The sequence below is a fragment of the Rutilus rutilus genome (assembly GCF_951802725.1).
Source record: "Rutilus rutilus genome assembly, chromosome: 17".
NCBI lineage: Eukaryota > Metazoa > Chordata > Actinopteri > Cypriniformes > Leuciscidae > Rutilus > Rutilus rutilus.
The window spans coordinates 13,717,892-13,741,503 of record NC_140230.1 but is presented as its reverse complement, the minus strand read 5'-3'; the positions used below and the strand labels follow the sequence as shown (position 1 = coordinate 13,741,503).

The 23,612-nt window shown below is 39.8% G+C and overlaps 1 protein-coding gene across 1 annotated transcript in view; it reads left to right on the top strand.

Annotated features, from left to right (window-relative positions):
* Positions 1-21,922, top strand: part of osbpl3b (oxysterol binding protein-like 3b) — an 85,887-nt gene extending 63,965 nt beyond the window's left edge. The window contains exons 14-22 of the mRNA XM_084385598.1: positions 3,676-3,923; positions 5,593-5,730; positions 6,530-6,593; positions 6,691-6,769; positions 17,228-17,372; positions 19,192-19,336; positions 19,543-19,669; positions 20,621-20,743; positions 20,923-21,922. Coding sequence (XP_084241724.1) covers positions 3,676-3,923; positions 5,593-5,730; positions 6,530-6,593; positions 6,691-6,769; positions 17,228-17,372; positions 19,192-19,336; positions 19,543-19,669; positions 20,621-20,743; positions 20,923-21,019 — 1,166 coding nt within the window. The 3' untranslated portion in view covers positions 21,020-21,922. The remainder of the gene's footprint in view (positions 1-3,675; positions 3,924-5,592; positions 5,731-6,529; positions 6,594-6,690; positions 6,770-17,227; positions 17,373-19,191; positions 19,337-19,542; positions 19,670-20,620; positions 20,744-20,922) is intronic.
* The last annotated feature ends 1,690 nt before the right edge of the window (positions 21,923-23,612 follow it).

The window sequence follows — 23,612 nt, the reverse complement described above, 5'->3', positions numbered from 1 at the left end:
GTCAGGGTTCTGCCCTGGCAGCCTTGTCTGTGTTGTCGTGGTTTCATGTTTCTATGTTTGTCTTGTGTTTGAGCACATGGCTCTGTCTTGGTCTGTTTGCCATGTGCTCTCATGTCCCGCCTCCTTGTTTCCTGTTACCACGCTCCCTTGTTTAGTCCACGTCTTGTCCTTGTTTCACTAATTGTGCTCGCCTGATCCTCATGTGCTCTGGTCCCTTTATATTGTGCCTCTTTCCCTCATGTCCTTGCTGGTTTGTTTTGTGTGTGTACTTTGTGGTGTTTTCCAGTTTGCGTTCTGGAAATTATCTTAGAGCTTAATCTAGTTTTTTTTTTTTAAATCTTTCCCGGTATCAGAGTATCCTTGTTGCTATTTAGTTTTTCTCCGCCTCTGTTTTGCTTAGCTTTTGTTCCTTTTCTTTATAATCTAGTTTGAGTTCTCTTTTGTTTTAGAATTTTAATTGTAGTTATTTTCTTCAGTTCTTATTTCCCTGTCTAGTGGAAGACTTGCTGTTCTTTTGCAATTCCAGTTTTGGTCTTAGATCTTTTTTGTTTTACTTTTCTCATTAGTTTGCTTTTGTTATATTTATTTCTCTACTTTAGTTTCTCTAGTCATTATCTTATCAGGTTTATTTCGGTTCTCTTAACTGTTACTATACTGTATCTGGTCTCTCTTGTCTTGAGTCGTCTTGTATGTTCTTCTGTGTGTTTCTGCCCTGTATCCTGAGTCCCTTGGCCACTGACTCTTAACTGCCTGGCAGCCTGACTGCTGCAGCTATCTAGCTCCTGTTTCAAGCCTCTGGTTCTGTGAGCCTCTACCTGTCGGCATGACTGGTGCAACATCTGAGATCTACATCGAGCTATGAGTTCCTTGTGTTCCTTTCTGGTCTTTGCTTTGGAGCTGCCTCTCGTGCACTCACATCACCATCTGACTGACATCTCAGTGGTCACCCATTCTGCTTGTCGTCGTGTCGTCTGCCGTACTGTTTGAACTGTGGTTCACGCTTCACTTTCCCTGTTGTCTCAAGTCTTCAGTCTAGTTAATAAAAACCCTTATTGGTTATCTGCTCATTTGCGTCTGGGTCCTATCTCTTGCAGAATTGTGACAGAACGAACCAGCAAACACAGGACCCAGCAATGAGCATCTGTGTAGTTCCCCCCCGCAACTGCCCAAGAGAGACTGGCACTCCAGCAGGGTTTATCGCTTCACCAGCAGGGCCGAGATGTGCGGTCTTTTGCCCAGTTCTTCTGGACTATGGCTAAAGGCCTTGAGTACAATGATGCGGCCCTCAAGGTTGCTTTTAACCTCTGCCTGGATGACCCCTTGCCACAGTGGGAGATGAAGCAGCTGAGAGTTTTGGAACTTAAACTATCGGCATCACAGCGAGGACTGGCAGATACTGACATGACCACAGTCAGCTTGCAGTGACCATACCGCCATCCCTCTCGTCGAGTCAAATTCAAGAGCCTTCTCTGACTCCAACGTTAGCAAGCCAGTGCAGACCTCAGCAGCCCTTGGGGACATCCCAGTGTCCAGTCACGTGTATACCGCTTCAGCCACAGAACACTGTTCGGAGTCAGTGCCTAAGACTGTCAAGGTCTCTCCCGAACACATTCCCCTGACATGCACCCTTCCTGCCAGTATGGTCATGGCCTCCCAAGTTCATTCCTAATTCCTTGCCAAATTAAAGATTCATCCCTAAGACCGTTCCTGACACCAAGGCCATTTTCAAGCCCCGACCATTTGAGCAAGCTCATCTTCCCAGGAAGACCACTAAGTCTGTCTCTTCCCATCCCGCACACTATTACCTGGTCATTATGTGTTTAAGCTGGCATCTCCCTGGTTAGCCTCGAACTATTCCCCTGAATTTTCCTCCCTCCCAGTCCCGCCTCCTGTGTTTCCTGGATGCCCCGGAACTCCCAAGTTGTTCCTTGTCCGCCCTTCCAGTTGGTACCCCCTTTGCCCAGTGTGGATGCCTGGAGGCGTCCATTAGAGGGGGGTACTGTCAGGGTCCTGCCCTGGCAGCCTTGTCTGTGTTGTCATGGTTTCTATGTTTGTCTTGTGTTTGAGCACATGGCTCTGTCTTGGTCTGTTTGCCATGTGCTCTCATGTCCCGCTTCCTTGTTTCCTGTTACCATACCCCCTTGTTTAGTCCACGTCTTGTCCTCGTTTCACTAATTGTGCTCGCCTGATCCTCATGTGCTCTGGTCCCTTTATATTGTGCCTCTTTCCCTCATGTCCTTGCTGGTTCGTTTTGTGTGTGTGTGTGTGTGTGTACTTTGTGGTGTTTTCCAGTTAGTATTCTCGAAATTATCTTAGCGCTTAATCTAGTTTTTTTTATTTTTTATCTTTCCCGGTATCAGAGTATCCTTGTTGCTATTTTGTTTTTCTCTGCCTCTGTTTTCCTTAGCTTTTGCTCTGTTCTTTATAATCTAGTTTGAGTTCTTGTTTTAGAATTTTAATTTATTTTCTTCAGTTCTTATTTCCCTGTCTAGTGGAAGACTTGCTGTTCTTTTGCAATTCCAGTTTTGGTCTCAGATCTTCTTTGTTTTACTTTTTTCATTAGTTTGCTTTTGTTATATTTATTTCTCTACTTTAGTTTCTCTAGTCATTATCCTATCAGGTATATTTTGGTTCTCTTAACTGTTACTATACTGTATCTGGTCTCTCTTGTCTTGAGTCGTCTTGTATGTTCTTCTGTGTGTTTCTGCCCGGTATCCTGAGTCCCTTGGCCACTGACTCTTAACTGCCTGGCAGCCTGACTGCTGCAGCTATCTAGCTCCTGTTTCAAGCCTCTGGTTCTGTGAGCCTCCACCTGTCTGCATGACTGGTGCAACATCTGAGATCTACATCGAGCTACGAGTTCCTTGTGTTCCTGTCTGGGTCTTTGCTTTGGAGCTGCCTCTCTTGCACTCACATCACCATCTGACTGACATCTCAGTGGTCACCCATTCTGCCTGTCGTCGTGTCGTCTGCCCTACTGTTTGAACTGTGGTTCATGTTTCACACTCCCTGTTGTCTCAAGTCTTCAGTCTGGTTAATAAAAACCCTTATTGGTTATCTGCTCACTTGTGTCTGGGTCCTATCTATTGTAGAATTGTGACCTATTATATTGAACTGTTCTGTAGTTTTGACTTTTTATTTATTTTTAATTAGTTTTTAAATTTCTTCGTAAAGAATGGCACAGCTGTACTGTATAAAAAAATATATAATGTAAACAAGATTTGCTTCATATTTAGTAACTTCTGAATTATTTGCTTATTTTCTGAAATATTTAGAATCACAAGCTACATCAAGGGTAATAAATAAATAGATGTTGCAACTGCAGGACTGGTCTGGTACTGTATAAGAGTCGTTTTTGCTTAGGTAGCTGAAATGTCTGTCCAGTAGAAAAAGGTTTTGCTTAATAAAAAAATATTAGAGGGAACCTTGGTGGGAATGCCACATTTTTCGTCAAGTCATTGATATTCTGCTGTCATTCCATTGTTATACATGAAATACATACTGCATTTCATAAATTTGACAGCTGTTTTATAGCTGTATGAAGGATTTTGTATGTTCAGAAAAGGCACTGACAAGCAATTTTAACATGCCAGTACAGAAACTTCCAGAGACACAATTGCTGGAGATCAATTTTAGATGCATTTCCTGAACCGCAAACGTTTTTTTCTTTTTTAGGTTGTGTAGAGAACGGTGGTTCTCAAGGTTATCAGCGGCGGTCTTGTCTTCCCTCCCCCAGCCCCAATACCAGCAACATCAGCCTGTGGAACATACTGAAGAACAACATTGGGAAGGACCTGTCTAAAGTAGCCATGCCTGTTCAACTCAACGAGCCGCTCAACACACTGCAGAGACTGTGTGAGGAACTGGAGTACAGCGAACTGCTGGACAAGGCCGCACACACACAGGACCCTTTTGAGCGCATGGTAGGCAGAGGTCACATGAATAATTGCACAAACCTGTTTGCATATGAAAAGTATTTGGATTTTAAAAAACATGCATACACTTAAACCTGTTTTAATATTTTAGCTTATCACAATCATTGTGCACATTAAGATAAAAATAAATGTTGCCATCCAAATGCTCTCTGGTGCAAATATGAATTTTCGGGAGATATTCTGACTGGCATTTGTGAATGCAAAGTGTTCTGGTTTATTCACATTTGCATATCCTTACAAAGTTAATGTAACAAAACATCAGTGAAGAAGAGATGAGAGCTCAAAGTTTGCGTAAGAAAGCATAATACAAGCATAAAAAACGACTGTCAAACAGGGCCAAAACAGAACCTCAAAAGCTCTAAGTCACAGGTGTAAATGAGCCTTAAAAATAATATTGTAATGTTCAATTTAATAACAATCCATATTGTTACAATAATATAATATTGAAAAAACATGAACTAATATATATATTAAAATAAAATATGTATTGCAATTACAAATAGAGAGAGTGAGTGTTTATAAATATTACATTGTATTGTAAATTGTATCGTTTACTATTAATATTGTAATATACATACACTTCCATAGTATGATTTATGATGTCAAAATGCATAATTTATGTGATTGTTTAGGAATAGAGTGATCATCCAGGCTCATCATCACAGGATCCACTATTACTCAACATGAGAGAATGATTATTGTTCAGAAATCATTCTCCCTGCTTGGGAATGTGCTTTTGTTAGCTGCACTCTACTGTATCCTATGACACTTTGAGTATCCATCATTGCTCTGTCTTAGTCTCTGGAGGAAGACAGCAATCCTTTCTCTTGGCTTTCAGATTTCCAACAAACTAATGCCTTGGTAGCTTAGTGTCTTATAGCTTTTCAGTATGCTTACTTATGTAGTTTAATCACAAGAGACTATGGATTTTAAGTCAATATGAAATCAGAATTTACCTGTTTACTTTCCTAATGCACATTTTTTATCTAATTGTGCATGAATCATCATTGCACATTATTTAATTGAAAAATGTTTTGCCTTAATTCGGAAAAAAATTAATTACTTTGCCTCTGAAATGACTTTCCTTTTTGGCTGATGTCTCATAGGCCACATTTTCCCTCAGGTGGCAAAAAAAAAAATCTGGTACTGAATGGAAATGAAGGTGTACTAGATTTCCTTATCACAGTAATTTAATGCCAGTTAATATTAATATAACAAATGTTACAGCAATAAAATAAAGACAGGATTGATAAAGCAGCGTTACCATTGGGATACTTCAAAATGCTCTATAGAGGGTGAACTTGACTTTCAGCTATCATATCCCTGTCAAAAAGCCTCCCGGGTGCTGGCGGTGTTTCAGAAGAGGACTCGCCCTCCACAATGAAATGCAAAGTCACATTCAGGTCTAAAAATACACACTTTTCCTGATCCAGTCAATTGCTAATGGATAAAAACAAGTCTGGGTCTTCCTAATTTTTTTTGTTGAATATTTTGTTTCACGCCAGATTATGTAAATAAAATTAGTCGTGAATACCATTCCACGTTCTGGACAGGTCTGAAGTAATATATTTTCAATGAAGTCATAATAAAGAGTGTGATGAAATGGGCAACATATATCAGCGCATAACTAACCAAGTGTGCACTGATCTGTTTGTAGGTGTACATCGCTACATTTGCCGTGTCTGGCTATGCTTCCAGTTACTACAGAGCAGGAGGAAAACCCTTTAATCCAGTGTTGGGCGAAACCTACGAGTGTGATCGTCCAGACAAAGGCTTTCGCTTTGTTGGCGAGCAGGTAGGATGCTCCCTGTAAGATGTGTTTTTGTGAACAGGTATGTGAATGTAGCCATGTTTCCATCCACCTATTTTTATGCAATTTTTGCTTATCGCTTAAAAAAAAAACACTGAATGGAAATGCCAAAATTCCCATAAATGATAAAAATGCATATAAATTAATTAAACAAATTTATTCAATAAGAACACGTATAAACTACAATGGAAGCACAACAAAAAACTCACGCGACATTGACTTAACAGAGGATGTGATTGCAAACTGGACTAACCAGGGGACCAACTTCATTGCATAGAATCTTTGGTCATTCGGAAATGCCTGAGCCAAAGTCTGTCATCAACATGTTTGGGTTTAACAACCTCTCAAAACTGTCTTACACGATTGCGTTCCCAAACACCAGGCATCCGCCTCCAAACGCAAGATAACATGACTGCGTTTATTGCATTTTGTTTGCACGCTCTGATATATTATATTAAATTATATTAAATATCTGTAATATAAATGGAAGCTGCTGCAATCGGGGGAAGTCACTGCGGCTCTTTTTTCATAAATTACTTGCGTAAGTAATTTATGAAAAAAGAGCCTCAGTGACTTCCCCCGATTGCAGCAGCTTCCATTTATATTACAGATATTTTTGCCAATTTCCTAGGAACACATGAGATGGAAATGGTGAACAATTCACGAATGTTTTATGCAAAATAAAAATTTTGCACAGAAGTTTAATTCGCAACTTTGAATAGAAACATAGTGTGTGTGTGTGTGTGTGTGCGGATCTCACAGCTGCTCTGTTTTCTTCCTCCAGGTTAGCCATCATCCCCCCATATCAGCATGTCATGCTGACTCTAAAAACTTCATATTTTGGCAAGGTAACACCACAGTGATAATGTAGGCTTATTGTGTCAGTACAAATGAGCTGATGTCTGCAGATGTGAAGCTGATTGTGTTATATATGACTGATTTCAGATGTGAGGTGGAGGAATAAGTTCTGGGGAAAGTCCATGGAGATTGTACCTGTAGGAAGTACTCATGTGGTTCTTCCTGGGTAAGTTCGTCTGTGTATTTATTATTCACATGCTATCCCATCTGCTGTTTTTGGGCTTCCTGGATAGATGAAGTCCAATTTTAAAAATGTGATTTCTAGACCTGGAAAAGTAATGTAAATTAATAAAATCGTAAAACTCCATGTTTGAATTAATATATACGGAATGACAATTAATATAAATTTTTCTAATTATGCCAAGCTCTACAATATTTTGTCAGGTTTTAAAAAATGTAAAAAAAAAAAAAAAAATGTAAATGCTTATCCTTAATCCTTATCCACTAAATCACAAACAACTGGAAAAGTCATGGGACCTATAAATATTGTTATGGAAACATGGGACCTTGGATTCAAAAGTTTGAAAACCACAGGCCTATTGCACACTTGTAAGCAGCAGACATGTAGTATTAATTTACATTTTACATTTACATTTATTCATTTAGCAGATGCTTTTATCCAAAGCGACTTACAAAATAAACAATAGAAGCAGTTAAACTAACAGTAGGACAATATGCAAGTGCTATAACCCTTCTCAGTTTAATCTAACGCAGTACATGTTTTTATTTTATTTTTTATAATAGAATAGAATAGAAGAGAAAACGTTTTACTGGATCAAGTGCTGTTGAAAAAGATGCGTCTTCAGCCGTTTCTTGAAAGTGGCTACGGACTCTGGCTGCAGCATTCTGTATCAGTTGCAGAGGTTTGACAGTGCAAGCTGGAAGACCAGCCAGGAAAGCATTACAATAGTCCAGTCTGGATAGAACAAGCGCTTGGACAAGGGGTTACATGTGCATCTGTGTAAAGTCCTGGCGTCCCGAGCGAGGCGTGAACCCGGACAGGCCACAACAGAGCAGCGTTCGAGCCTTTAGCCACCAGACCAGAGCAGGAAGAGAGAGAGATTAATGCAGCAGAGAAGCTCCAATTTAAACACCATCTTCCCAGGTGCCAGCAATTAGGCCTGAAAGAGAAGAGGGGCAGGAGAACGACCAGAAAAAGGCCAAGGGCTGTAACACTCTGTTTTGGTAAGGTTTAGTTGAAGGTGGTGGTCCTTCATCCAGCCAGAAATGTATGTCAGGCAGGCTGAGATACGATCAGCCACCGTCGGATCATCAGGCTGGAATGAGATGTAGAGTTGTGTGTCATCAGCGTAGCAGTGATAGGAAAAACCATGTTTCTGAATCACAGATACTAGTGATGTCATGTAGATGGAGAAGAGAAGTGGTCCAATCACTGAGCCCTGAGGCATTCCGGTCGCTAGATGTTGAGTCTTAGACACCACACCCCTCCACTACACCCTAAAGGACCTACCTGAGAAGTAAGACTTGAACCATTGGAGTGCGGTTCCCGAGATGCCCTTCAGCTTTAGGATTGACAGGAGGATCTAGTGGTTAACTGTGTCAAAGGCAGCCGACAGATCCAGCAGGATGAGAACTGAGAATTTGGAAGCTGCTCTTGCCAGTCTCAGAGCTTCAATTACTGACAGCATGGCAGTCTCAGTTGAGTGTCCGCTTTTGAAACCTGACTGATTGTTTTCCAAGAAGTTGTTCTGTGTAAGGAAGGAAGAGATCTGGTTGAAAACAACTTGTTCAAGTGTTTTCGCAACAAATGGAAGAAGAGATACCGGTCTGTAATTTTCCAGATGTGCTGGATTTAGAGTGAGATTCTTAAGCAGTGGGGTTACCCAAGCCTGCTTAAATGCTGTGGGAAAGGTACCAGTGTGAAGAGAGGTGTTTATGTGTGTGAGTGCGGGTACAACTGAGGATGAAATGGCTTGAACTAGGTTAGTGGGAATAGGATCAAGCGGACAGGTGGTAGGGCGATTGGAAAGGAGGAGTTTGGAGACTTCTGCCTCTGAAAGTAGAGAGAAGGAGGGAAGAATGTGTGTGTTAGCTGGTAAAATGTGTGTCAGTTTGTGGACTGGTAAATTGGCCGGTGGTGGTTGTTTTATTTATGAAGAATGTGGCAAAATCATCAGCTGTTAAGGTTGATGGAGGAGGAGGGTTGAGAAGAGAGGAGAAGGTTTTGAAAAGCATGCGAGAGTCAGAAGAATTGTTAATTTTTTTGTGATAGTAAGTCATTTTAGCAGTAGAGATATTAGCAGAGAAGGAATAGAGGTGGGATTAATAAAGACCAAGGTCAGTAGGATCTTTCAATTTGCACCACTTCCTCTCTGCACCCCTGAGTTTAGAACGATGTTCACAGAGAGCATCAGTTGTGAGCTGTTGTCACACAGAGGTGGTAAAGGATCAAATTTCCAATCGTTTGAGATGATCAGACCAGTACCTCCTCCCCTACCAGTCAGGCGAGGGGTGTGTGAGAAAGTGAAGCTAGTGGAGAGGGCAGCCGGTGTGGCAGTGTACTCTGGTCTGATCCAGATCTCAGTCAGGGCCAGTAGGCTGAGACCTGAATGACTAGAAATAGATGTAATGAAATCAGCTTTGTTTACAGGGGACTGGCAATTCCAGAGACCAATAGGAAAAGAGAATATAGTACTAGAAGACACCGGAAAGGTATGCAGGTTGTTAGGATTGTACTGCCTCCGACGTGTGATATTATTTGGTTTACATATGCTAGTAATAATAGGGATTTGAAAACACAGTGTAAGAGAGCTCACAAACAGAAAGATCAGATGAAAAGTTGTGTAGAAGAGAAAGGAAACAACAAGAGAATAAACAACAAGAAATTGATACTCAAGTGCCTTGTCGGTGTACTTGCTCGGTGGAGTCGCACAGGTTGAGTTGTTGGTCTTTACACTCTTTGGTCGCACAGGTAGAGTCGTTGGTCTGTACACTCTTTGGTCGCACAGGTAGAGTCGTTGGTCTTTACACTCTTTGGTCTTCACACGAGGGCTGTCGCGGTGCACTAACCTATTTTATACACGCCTAATACCTCGTTATTGAATACAGCAGGCCACGCCCTACTATTTAGGCAAGGGAAACTCAAAAGTCACGACACACAAACAAATGCCACGTGGGCGCGCATTTTACCAGAGTAAAACACAGTAAAGAAAACAAAGTTTCCTAGCAACAAAGAACCGCGCTAAAATCTACTGGGAAAAGTAAACACTCACAGACTGATGTTCTCTCATACATGATGATCATACTGTACATACATGATGATACAGTAAAACAACTGTTGATTGTAAATGTAATTAGCAGAATAAATATATGTTATTATCAGATTAATTGACAGTTCCAAATACATGTTACAGGACAGATAACACCAGATAATTAGACCAAGGACGATAACTATAACAATAAAGATAGTTCTAAAAATATACAACCAGTCTTGGGTGGCACAGAAATCTTCATTATTTCTTTATCAAAATGAGTTTGACTATAAAGAACTGGATGTTTTAGTGCCTACAACTTAATTGTAATTGAGACAGTTTTTGTGTTATTCCTCATCTCCAGGCATATTATTAGAAAAGAAGTTCACACTATAGCTAAAGTTCAACTTGCTCAGCCAGATGGTTCTGGTTCTCAAAACTCCCAATAGCTTGCTCTCCATTATTGCATCCTCATGGATGAGACATGCAGATGACTACATAGTTCAAAGATTAGTCAACAATTCAAGGCACTCGAGTAAACTGTTTTTAGAAAAATATAAAAAGCCGTCAACCTTCATTAGTCAACCTTCATTTAATTTTATATAATCAATAACCTCTTCATTGAGTTAGACTGTGAGGTCTGTTTCAAAAACTTGCAACTAAAAAATGTAATGTTTAACTTATTTAATCATGTTGTAATAACTCTTTCACAATCTCGTATATCTACTGTTCGCCGTTCACTGTTGATCTACTCAAGCTCCCTCGGCACCTGTACCTTTTCCGCGGCCGTTTGACTCGCGCCTGGCACTAAGGCGAAGTTAGAGTGTGTGTCTAAAAAGTTTCCCATTTGTTGTAGTCGTAAACAGACGGTTCTGTTTAAATAAACTAAATTCTTGTCAAGAAAAAAAGAGAAACAGCGATTGTGAGCGGGGTGGCCAAGCTTAGGTCAATGGTGTCCACGGCCACCCCCTAGCTACGACCTGAATCTATAACGATAACAACACAGAGAAACAATATAACTGGAATCACTTACAGAACAATTTCATCCACTGGTGTAGACACTAATATAGTTATCCTTAGAGTTATCGTTCTTGGTGTGAACAGGCTTTGGAGCTTTGGGCTATGTAGACCATAGAGGTGAGAACAGATTGTAGTCTGGGTAATAATTGGTGTCTTGAATGATGGCACTGTCCAAATTATAGCAGCAGCTGTGGTTGATGTTGTCAGTGTCCTCATTCTCCCTAAGCAATGGAGCTTTTATCTTTCCTGGAAACAGCAGACTGGGGCAGCGAGGTGTTGAAGTTGTCAGTGACAACAGCAGCCAGTTATTCAGCTGCACACATTGTAATGACATATGATGACGGACTGTTAGTGATGAGTGGGTTGCGTTGCTTTCACTGTTCTACAGGTTTTACAGATCCTCTGATTCTATGAATAGAGCTCAGTGTTGTCCGCCCAATTCATCTCATAATGTAAAAGTTAGAAATGGTAGTGAAGTGTTATAGTTTTGGTGATTTACCTTTTGTATTGTTTTAGAAATGTGTCTCTCGCAATTACTTAAAGCCGTAAAAAGCTGATATATTGCACGGATCTGATATATTGCACTTCTAAACTGTATAATTGACATTTGTTGTTGCAGGGATCTGATTTCTTAAATAGATGTGCTAGTTTAATGTCTCTCGTATCACTCCAAGGTCTCTTTCTTCTTACACAATAAAAATCAGTAGCCATATGATAAGAGTCAGTGGTCAACATAAATGTACATTATTCCTTATGTAAAGGAAACTTAAGCTCAAAGGGAATTATTAATTAATTTATATGGAATTTTGAAAGAATCACTTATTTTACGGCCGAATAAACGATCCGCCCAGCGCTCAATAGAACGGGCCATTACTATCAACTCTGTAGCGGATATTAATATCCAAACTATAGTGAAAAGTATAGTGACTATTTGTTAGCAAGGTAAAAAGATCAGCAGTTTAAGACCTTAAATTCTTAAGCACATAGGCTAACACAAGACACTTCTCTTTAAATACAAGCAAGACTTTATTGACTATTCAGACACATAAAAAACTAATATCTAACACATAAACACACTCACACACACATGCCGAAAGAAAGAAGGCAAGGAAAGAATATGTTTTAAGAGAGTAAAATGAGGAAATTCCAAGTTTCTAGCAATATATGCACTTTATAAGACATGACCTGAATGAACCATCAATCATTAATTTAACCCTTCTATCAGTCTAGGATCTGGAGGCGTTACTTGCTTTTGTTTGTGTCTTTGATGGGGATTCCCTTCTGTGGCATCCTTTCTGGAAGGGATTTCCCAGGTTTTTTGATTCATTGGAGGTCTTGTCAGTTCTGGAGTGACGTCTTGGGAGGCCAATCTTGTTGGTGTGTTGGCGGATGAATGGAAGCGGAGTCTCGTGGCTTAAGTTTGAGACGAGTGAAGACTATATAGTCGTTGACTGAATCTTTGAGCAAAAAAACGTACAAAGTGAGACTCAACAGAAAAAGGAAAGTAACTAAGTAAAGAAAAAAAAGAAGTGAGACGAGAGTAGTTAGATGGCTTGCCGCAGTCTTAACCCATTTTACAGGTCTCCCAAATCTGATCTGATCGCATCTAATGCTTTGTTTGTGTACTGAGTTTTTAAACTGTCTTATTAGGTATCATCTTTGGTGCAGGTTTTTCCTCCTTTCACATATATTACAGTTGTCATCTTTTTAGTCACATGGTCTCTTAAATTTCCCGCTTTAGCAGGGGATAATTTAGACATGATTTCTATAATACGAATATGATACATTTTAGATCGATTTGATTTATACCACAATTTGAGAAAGGAAAACCATTCACGCTGATACCGAGCACTCCATGCTGTCTATGAACTATTAATAAATAGTTATCAAAAAGACATAAACAATGAGTGATTACAAAGTGATATTCAAAAGTGTGGGTTACAGACATTATGCAATGAAATGACATTTGATTATAAGTCTGTCTAGCCTTGTTTTGGAATGATCTGATGCATTTTGATATGTAAAGGCAGTCTCTGTGGATTTTAGAGATGATTTCAGTCCTGCATTCCAGAGGTTACCATGGGGTCTTAAGAAGAAGGTCTGTTTTAAGTCCTGGGAATTAAACCCCCCTTTGGCGTAAACTCATGGTTTTCCTTGTGACACTCAAGATGTGCCATCTCTGAAACCCATTTGTCTTGTTAAACTGCCTAAAGTTGACAACGTTCTTCCTTTTGCTGTGATCATCTCTTACAAGCATGCATTGTCTTAAACCTGCTTAGCTAGACAAGCTGATGCACAAAATGCGAATTAGAGTCCTGAGTGTTGACTCGGACTATCTCGGAATTCTGCTTCTTGGTTAGTTTGAGGGAGTCATTGCTGTCTGATTCGCTCTCAATTCCTACACTTAAAAATAGAAAATTGTTTCTTATGCTAACCAAGACTGCAATTATTTGATAAAAAAAAAAAAAGTAATATTATTAATTTGGTGTTCAAGAAACATTTATTATTATTGTCAATGTTGAAAACTGTCAGGCGTGGGTGTAGAGGATGCGCACAACAGAGTAAGAACAAAAACAAGTCTTTAACACAAACTAAAACTCAGGAAATAGCTGCAGAATAGCGAACACAACCATTGACGAGAACAGACAATGGAACACTGGAAATACACAGGGGTGATTAACTGAAACAGAGCAGGTTTTAACTAATTAAAGGAGTCATAATGTTGTTTTAACTTTGGTACCCAATGCTCTATTATAGTCTTTCAGGCACTTCTAAAAAAGAAAAGTGGAAAAAAAATCAACACAGAGCCCCTCAGACCCTTATTTCTAAAGGCATTATTGTCTCGCGAGATCTGATGCGATGTTTTGGCTGTCGTGGACGGTCATTATAATAATGCAAATGAGGGGCGCGTTGATTGGTTGCAGGAAGGATGGGGGTTGACACCGCAGGTAACTTCAGCATCATTACAAACTGACATGGCGCAAGTTGTCAGAACCCGACCCGGCCGCGACATATGGGATTCAACCGTACATGTTTGAGCCGGACTCTGAACCAGAGCTGGAAAGGGAAGATGTAGAGTTGTTGGATGCACGTCTACATCAAGATGTCTCTGAATGGTAAAGACAATCATTTTGACTGAGACATACATTAACATCAGTTCGAGCAAAAACGTGTGTTGCTATTTTCTCCCACATAAATTTACCTTTTATTTAATGTAGATTACATTAACGGAGATGTAGTTTTTTTTTTTTTTTATCAGCTTACAGTGGTTTTGAGATTTTTACTATCATGTGGTGTTTTTGCCTTGTTTCACGTTGTGGTTATTTAGACATTCAATATGTTTCTTCTTTAGACATACAACGTGATGTTATACTTGCATTTAAACAGTTTTAGCCACTGAGCATGGACTCCTGTACCGTCACTACTGTAGCTGCTAGTGTAAAACAAAGTGGAAAGATGTGGCTAGCATTCGTAGAGTCCATTCCCCGTGTTTACCTCGAAGGTAACGTTACATACAATAGCCGCATTAGCAGTTAGCTGGTATTTGTTAACCACAGTAGAGCAATAAAAACACAGTCTTACCTTTTCAATTTCTGGCAAGTCCCTGATGGTTGGGATGGCACCTTTTCCCAAACGGAGCTTCGAGGCCAAGTTCGCCTGATATTGCCCCAAATTTGTAAATGATTCCGGTGTAAAATGTTTAGCACACACACCTAACGATACGCCACTTGAAAGAGTTGTTGGGACAGCGTCATTAAAAATGAATTTCCTCCACTGTTCCCTGATAGTTTCGTCCGTTTTTGGTAGATAAAACACATTTGCATGTTGTTTGTGGCAGTCACCCACAGAGCATCTCAAGTGTAGGCTACACTCGGTTTCTCCATCTTTCTCGAGTCGACTAAACTGAATCTGAGGGGGAGAGGGGCGGGCTTCCCGCGGCATAGGTTTGCGGTGTCCATATTTGGTATATCCTCCCCCGTCTTGACGTCAAGAGGGGGAAGAAATCAAAATCTCGTTTTTTCGTGCGCGTGCACGTGGCCTATTTTACAAACCCCGAGGTAAACAAACGCTTCACTTTTAAATATCGGCTTCCCGGCCAGTGTACAATCATTATGCAATCATAACATACATTGATTCTCGTGGAAAAGTGAAATTTCTACATTATGACTCCTTTAAGAACCATGGAAACTAACTCTCAAATCAGATATAGACTCTTTTTCAAGCAAATGTGAGTTTATATCTCACAATTCTGAATTTATGTCCTGCAGTTCCAAGTTTATAACTTGTAATTCTGACTTTTTTTTATATATAGATGTAAACTCATAATTGCGAGATATAAACTCAGAACTGTGAGGTAAAAAGAACCAAAACAGGCTACACGTGACATTACACCCCCCTCCTGGAAGGCGCGTCCTTGCGCCGTAACAGTCCAAGGTGGTGGCTGTCCAAGTCCAAGGACGTGGAGCAGGCGAAGGACAGGAAACAGGGGAAGGTGACAGTGGGAAAAACCAAGGCGGCGATGACGGTGGGAGGAGCAGATCCAGGAACAGAAGTAGTGAGGCCGGAACCCAGAGGACAGCCAGGACGATGTCCCACGGTGGAGTCGAGGGAGGGAGAAGCCATGGTGAAGACTTGGCTGACGACACCGACCAGGGGGACGACTGACGGAGACTAGGCCGATGGAAGTGGAGCCCTAGGCTCAGACGAAGAACAGATGGGACTGGGCAACACCGATGGTCCTGGAGGCGAGGCGGAGCTGCAGCGACGAGCTTCCGGGGTTTAGCTAGGGTGTCTGAGCACTGAGGTGGAGCTGAAGGGACGTCAGAGCCAGATGAAGCCAAAGGGGTGGAGAGACGGGGCGCAGCAGACGGTTCGTAAGTTCGTGGAGGAGGCAGGTTGACGTCTGACCAAGGCGGAGCTGGAGGGACGAGGGAGCCCTGTGGACCAAGGACAAAGGTATCTGGTGGAGCCAAGGGAGGGAGAGTGGATCCGACTGGTCGACGAACCGAAGTGGACTGATGGGATCAGTGGCTAGAGGCGGTGCTGGGGGATCCGCTTGCCTGGGCGACACTGGAGACCTGTAGATTCAAGGCAAATCCTTGGTTTTGGTGGTGTTATAGGAGAAGCAGAGGGGCTGAAGGGAAAAGATGGAGGCAGGGCTAACGGACTGGCTGACTTTCGAAGAAGAGGTCGTGAGGCTGGCCAGGATCTCTGGAGACACAGGAGACATCGGGCTGGGCAGAACATCGGGGATGGGAGGTTAAGGTAAGCATCCTCTAAGTCATAAAATATCAGCTTCAGCTCAGAAGTGGGAGTGTGGGCAGGGTCTTCCTCCTTTTCCTCCAACTCCACTAGCTGTCCCATGATGACACATGCTGTTGCCGGCTCACACACCTCATCAGACTCACAGTGGGGCTCGAGCTCCGGGGCAATGGTTGGCTCAGTCCTCATTTCAGGCTCTGGCTTGTGAATCATGGCAGAATCAAGCCCTCCGTCTGCAGTGGGCTCTGGCTTCATATCTGTGCATGGGGGTGATGGCTGGCTTGTCTCTGGCTCCGAGTGGGGCTGGAATCCTCTGCTAGGCAGATAGTGTTGGCCGCTTTTGGATAGGCATGCTTTCGTTTTTGAACACATTCAGACTTGTGAGGTAGAAAGCGCACAAGGAGCAGTCAGGAAAGTTTGTATAGCAGATGTTGAAATTTTCAAGTGTGGACCCCGAGGGACTGCTGCTCCTGGTCCATACGGAGCAGTTGGACCGGTGGTAAATCCATATTGAATGGGTCCGGTCTTCTGTCAGGCCTGGGTGTAGAGAATGCGCATGACGAAGGAGTAAGAACAAAAACACAGTTGTTATCATAATACACTAACTAAAACTCAGGAGATAGCTTTAGAATAGCGAACACAACCACATAAACGTATACGAGACCGGACAATGGAACACAGGAAACTAAGGGCTTCAATAAAAAGCGGATGATTACCTGAAACAGAACAGCTGTTAACTAATTAAGAACCACCGTAACTAACTCTCAAATCTGGCAGGCAAAACGGGAACAGAACAGAGAAAACTAAACCAAAACAGGTGACAAACATGTGACAAAAACAGTTGTGCTGCTTAATCATTTTGTGGAAAATATGATACTTTTTTTCAGGATTCTTTGATGAATAGAAAGTACAGAAGAAGAGCATTTATTTGAAATAGAAATATTTGTTATATTATAAATGTCTTTACTGTCATTTTTTATCAATTTAATTGCACAACAATTATGTTTGCTTAAAATCCACTGTTTGACTATTTTAATATTATCCTAAACACTAATTTAAACTAACACTAATAACCAGGCTAATTATGAATTGACAGTAGACACACACTCACACGTTACTCTCTCCTGCAGCTTTGGGGATCATTATGAATGGAATAAGGTGACATCATGTATCCACAACATTCTAAGTGGGCAGCGTTGGATCGAGCACTATGGTGAAATCTCCATCAAAAACTACAACAGTGAGAAATGCCAGTGTAAAGTCACCTTCATCAAGGTCAGCTGCCTCTCCATCCCATCTATTCTGAAATGTTTTATTTTCTGATATTTTAAGGTTTCTCCACACTGCATTATATGGTAGGTAGTGGTTCAACAGCTTTCCATTTATTGCTTAAAGCTCACTTTAAGTACTCCGATATCACAGCCAAAACTACTAGCCTAACTGATTAAGTTAAAACATTTTTAAAGGCAAGTGAACAGTCAGTAAAAAGAACAAATACTCTAATTACAAGCATAGAAAAATACAATATAACAAAGTTACAAATAAAGTAAGGTCTAACTGTTGTATTCATTTTGGGTACATAAATGTAATAATTAAATATAAAATAACACTATGGTGACTGTATAAATTTAATTTAGACTGATCTTTGTTAAAGCTGTGTTTTGTTGTTTGATTAACATTAATGACAGACAAAACCAGGTATTTATAGGGTGCTGTCACTTTAAGACCTCAAGCACGGATCCAATATAATTATACACATTCGATTTCTTTTGCAACTCTTTACGTTCACTTAAGACATAACCAACTGTTTACGAGAATACTTGCCGAGACGGGTATTTTGACAAATAACAAAAAAAAAACTTGTATGTGTCCATCCAAGTGCATGGAGACGTGAAAGAATTAGTTCAGAGATTGCGCGCATCTGAAATGTGCCGCTCTTTGTGTGTGCGCGGTTCGGGTATGCGTTTATATCTAAACTTGTATTTGTGATCTCGCAATTAGGACTTTATAACTCGCAATTGCAAGTTTATATCTCCCAATTCTGAGAAAAAAAATGCAAGATATAAATAAATATAGTCAATTCTGACTATTTTTAATGCAAATCACAATTCTAACTTTATGTCCTGCAATTCCAAGTTTATAACTCGTAATTCTGACTCTTTTTTTTTTAGATATAGATATAAACTCAGGATTGTGAGATATAAACTCAGAACTGTGAGGAAAAAAGTTATAAACTTTGAGATACAAACTTGCATTTATGGTCAGAATTGCACATTATAATTGCAAGTTTAAATATTGCAAATCTGACTATTTCTTGCAATTGCAAGTGTATATCTCACAATTCTGACTTTCTTCTTGTAATTCTTAGTTTAGATTTAAATAAAGTCAGAATTGCGTTTACAATTGCAATTCTGACTTTCTCAGAATTTAGAGCTATAAATTCAGAATTGTGAGTTATAAAGTCTGAATTGCGAGATAAAAAGCTTCCATAGAATTGGACCAGTTGTTATTCTACCCTGCCATGTTTGACAGTCTGACATCCTCCACACTTGTAGGACTTAAAACATGTCGGTCATCTCTTTCTGGCCTTTCAGAGAGCGCCGCATTCTTTAGCATCTAATGAGGGATCTGTGTGGCACAGTTAAGATAGCACAACTCAGACGCTGAGGTCTTCAAAGACTTCCAGCAGGCTTCAAGGACAACGGCTTAGGCTTTGCTGAGGGGTGAGGGAAAGACAGAAAAGATCAATTAGGGCAAAGGAGAGCAGGATCAAACAAGAAACAGGACAGAATGAGATTCTGCATAAGTCAGATAATTATTCATGGTTCATCCCCTATGAGATTAGTTAAGTTCACTGTCTGACTCAAGTATGACATCTGCTGGAAATCTCCTTCATCTGACCTGATTGCAGCAGTTACTGTTAAATGTCACAGTTCTTTATAATGCCACATTAGCAAGACCTTAATGGTGAATTGATTCGGTATTTTCACTCATTTGTTCAGTATCAGCTTACTTAACCCAGGTGGTCTCACTTCTTTGTACACACTTCTTTGTTCAGAGGTGCTCTGCTCAAACATATCTATGTCCTTTGCAGGCGAAGTACTGGAACTCCACCATGAACGAGGTGGAGGGAGCTATCACAGACCACAAAGGAAAAGTCGTCCATAAGCTGTTTGGGAAATGGCACGAGGGCATGTACTGCGGCAGCCCACCCTCTGCTACCTGCATCTGGAGGACGAGTAGGAAACACACACGCACGCACACACACACACACACGCGCAGTCTGCCCCAATTGATGTGCTCCAATTTTCTGTTGCCTGCTAGCTGATGTATTTCACAGACAATATAGTTACTAGTGTGTAGTAGTTATTGATTCATTTGCTTAATATTTCAGAATGTATTGAAATAAAAACTATTTATCATCTGCTTATATGTTTGTGTACAGATCCCATGCCTCCTGATTATGAGCAGTACTATGGTTTCACTAAGTTTGCTATGGAGCTCAATGAGCTCGACCCTCTTACCAAACCACATCTTCCACCCACGGACACCAGACTGCGACTCGACCAGAGGTAAAAACCTATATGTTTGGCTTCCAATGAAAGGTTATATGAAAACATTTTCGTTCAGTCAAGTGAAAATAAAAACTAACATAACTAAAATAAAATAAAATACTTTCATACAAAATATATTACAAAACTTGAACTTGAAAATGCCACTATAGCAATAACACTAGACTGTGCTGAGAAATGTAATGCTACTAAACATTTTTAAATGATACCAGTTAGCGCATTAACATTGGAAGCCCTACATTTTAAAATAAAATAAAACCTAAATAAATTGAAACTAAAGTAAAATTAACAATGATAAAGTGAATGAAACCTTAACTAAAATAAGGTTTGACTTGACTTAATTAACCTTAACTTAACTTAAATTATCTTTTTAATATTTTGAATGACTAGTTTTTTTTTTTTTTTTAGTTTTAGTTTTAGTAATTAGCACTTTACAACTCAAACTTATTTTATTTCAGTCAGTTGCCAAGTCCAATATTTATATTTTATTTTATTCCATCTTTATTTCAATGAATTATTTTAATAGTTTTACTAAACAACAACATCACTGCAGTGGATGATACCAATGCTAAGGAATTTGGACAATTGTCGATACTAATTTCAATATCTCAGCAGAACCTGGAATGCCAATATTAAAATTGATATACCATGAATATTCATTAAGTTATGAGTGGACACTCATGAGTATGATCAAATTAATATTCATAAGATAAGTTATTGACATTGGAAGATTTATAGATTTGCAACTTGCATACCGATTTGAAACGATATTCTACCGATAGAAAACGTTGCACCAAACTACCAGTAATTTTGAAATCCATGGTTGGAGTTAAATGTCACATCCGGGACAATACTAAACCGTTAGGGACACCAGACGATGACATCACTGCATCACTCTGTTTATGCAAGGACAAATGGATTTCACATGAGATTGTTTATGTGCGCATGCAGGTTATTGGAGGAAGGGGACGTTGAATCTGCAGAGGTGCAGAAGCAGAGGATCGAACAGCTGCAGCGAGAGAGACGCAAAGTCCTGGAAGAGAACCAAATAACACATCAACCTCGATTCTTCCAGTATGAACTAACTATCCTTCTTAATGGGGTTTTTTTTTTTTTTACTGTTGCTGTTTGAGCATGAAAAAGGTCTGCAAAGCTACAAAGCACAAAATCCACTCCAAAGGGAGTTATGCATGGCCAGTGTGTGGGATCCAAATCCAAATTGTTATAACTGATTTCTGCTTTATCACCAACAGGAAGTCCAAAGATGACACCTGGGTGAGCAACAACACTTACTGGGACTTAAGGAAAGCCCCTGGATTCACTAACCTTGACTGTCCAGTCCTCTGGTAACTCAGAGGAAGCCAACATACATCTGTGCTCACCGTTGCCTGCTCTTATCTGTTCTGGCCAACATTACAGCTTCAAGAGACAACAAACACCTTTTAAAGTGAGGTAGAGACTATTAGAAAGCTGTGAGAGACTGATGGCCGCAGAATTACAATCTGACCGTTTCAAATCATTCCTTAATATTCATTATTTAATGTCCCAGCAGTTCAGTTGCCTTACTATGCTTACATTTATGTATGGTTTCATTTATGCAAATGGATCCCTTGGAAGTATGAGAAATATGCAATCTTGGCCCAGTTCATTTTTTAGTTTAGTTGATGTGCACAATACGTAGCACAAGAAACCAAGAGGAAAAACTGTTGGATTGTGGTCTCTTGTGGCTAAATATAGTACTGCAGATGACCGCAGCCTAAAACGTTACAAAAAAAAGTATAGGATGTTGTCAGAACAAAACTGCGTCGTCTACCTCTTAAAATGAAATTGTTGAGGAGTTTATGATGTTTGTTAACTATGAATATAATACATATAATGCCTTATATTAAATTGTATACATATACTTTGCTAGAACTTTTATTCAAAACCAATGTATCATAACAAAGTATTGTAATTTTATGATGCCTTTTATTCTGAGACTCTTGAATGAACAAAATGTTTGAGGTGTTTCTCAGAAATATTTATATTCATCTTAACTTATTCACAAGACTGACAGGTGGCTCAGTAGTACTCATCATTACCATCACAACTTGAGCCCGGCAGTGTTTTAAAGCTTCTTCCACACAGTTTGACCTGTAACCTGTGTTCATTTCACTACGCACTATGACGAAAAAATGTTGGGGGACTGGGGTACTTGCGTGTTGATCGCTGCAGCGTTTCCTCTGTCCTTCAATAAAGTCTCATTTAAAAGATTGTTCTTTGTTGTTTTTATTTCAGATTGAGACAGTGCAGGCGTTTGCAGGGAGTTTTTTGGCTGAGGCAATGAATCTGGGGAACTGAAGTTTCAGATTATGTGATCTGGGGTTTTCTAAGTATAAGTATAAATATACTGCTATGAATCAGTTTGCATGCAAACATCATTCCTGAGCTGTAGCTTGTGTAGACCCCTTTTTTAATGGCTTTTATTGTGGTTGAGGAAAAACCCTAATGACCCACAAAGTATTTTGTGCAACACTGGAAATGACAGTATGAGTCATTGAGTTAAAAAGGCGATTTTTCTTTACAACTGCAGTTTTCATTGCAGTCTTGTGGAGTTTAAAAAGAAAATAGTGGTGCTAATCCTATAATTAGATTAAGAGAATCCAATCAAATAAATAATAGATACATCTTTTTTTTTTTTTTTACCAAACCTGCACTGTAATGAAAAAGTTACTGCATTAAATTTTTAAGTACAATCAACTTGGAAATGTAAGTCATTAAATCAGGGGAATCCTGGAGAATGATGTATTGAGGGAATCCCCAGTTCTGCAGCATAGCACTGAGATATAAAGGTAAGAAAACTAAACAATGAGAGAAATATATGTCTACTACCTCTGATTTAATGTTTTATCTGTACATCAGTGTCGGGGAATAACATTATCTCATTCACGGTAGAGAAAGCTGCATACATGTGCAAAACTAACTGTGAAGACTTAAATTTAAACACAGCTTTTGTGTCTTTATCAGCTTTTCCATATATATTGGCCCTGATAATCATCACAAAAACGTACTGCTTGCTCCATTTCTGTGAATTCATTTTTATGAATGACTCTCTCATCCGTTGCTCTATAGCTTTCTTCATTAACAGCTGACCCCCTGCTGACCCCCATTGCACCCCCTGCTGGTGAGGTCGACTAACAGCTATGGAGATTATCAATCGGTAATCTATTGATATTCCTGCCGTTCCCGGATGTCAAATGTTGAATTTTCTGTCAAATTTGAACCACTGAATTTGTGGAAGCGAATTGGTAAAGCTAAATAAAATGGACCGAAAATTCGAATATCATAGGTAGTACTTTTAAACAGAATGAATATTTGGGAAGTGAAATCTGAATGGTGAATATGGATTATTTAATTTTTAATAATGAAAACGTGTGTGAAATGTTTTGAATTGAAATATTCACAGCTTAAATATACAACCATGTTGAATTTCAGCCCATAAAAATGCAAGCCCTAAAAATACAATGCATTGATGCAAGCAGTTCCCACGGGTCCTTGAAATCCTTGGAAGTTTGTGAATCTGAAAAAAAAAAAAAAATTCAAGGCCCTTGGAAAGTTTTTAAAAATGAACATACATAGATACAGGTCCTTGAAAGTTTTCTCGAAAAAAAAAAAAACATATTAATCCATCTGGTTCGCTATTGTTTTATTTCGCCAACACTTTGTGGCCTATGCATAGCTTGCTTGATTTACTTTAGTTACGCGCATTTACGCGTTACGTTACGTGTTTTCCCGCGTGAGGTACTTAGTTTGTGTTGTACGTTGCCATGACTTTCACGCGCGCTCGAAACTACTACGACGGAACCTCAATGTTTCACAGACACATCGTGAAACATTGCAAAAATAGTCTGAAACCGCAGAAACGTGATGCCTGGAAAATGCTAATTTCAAGATATCTGGCTCA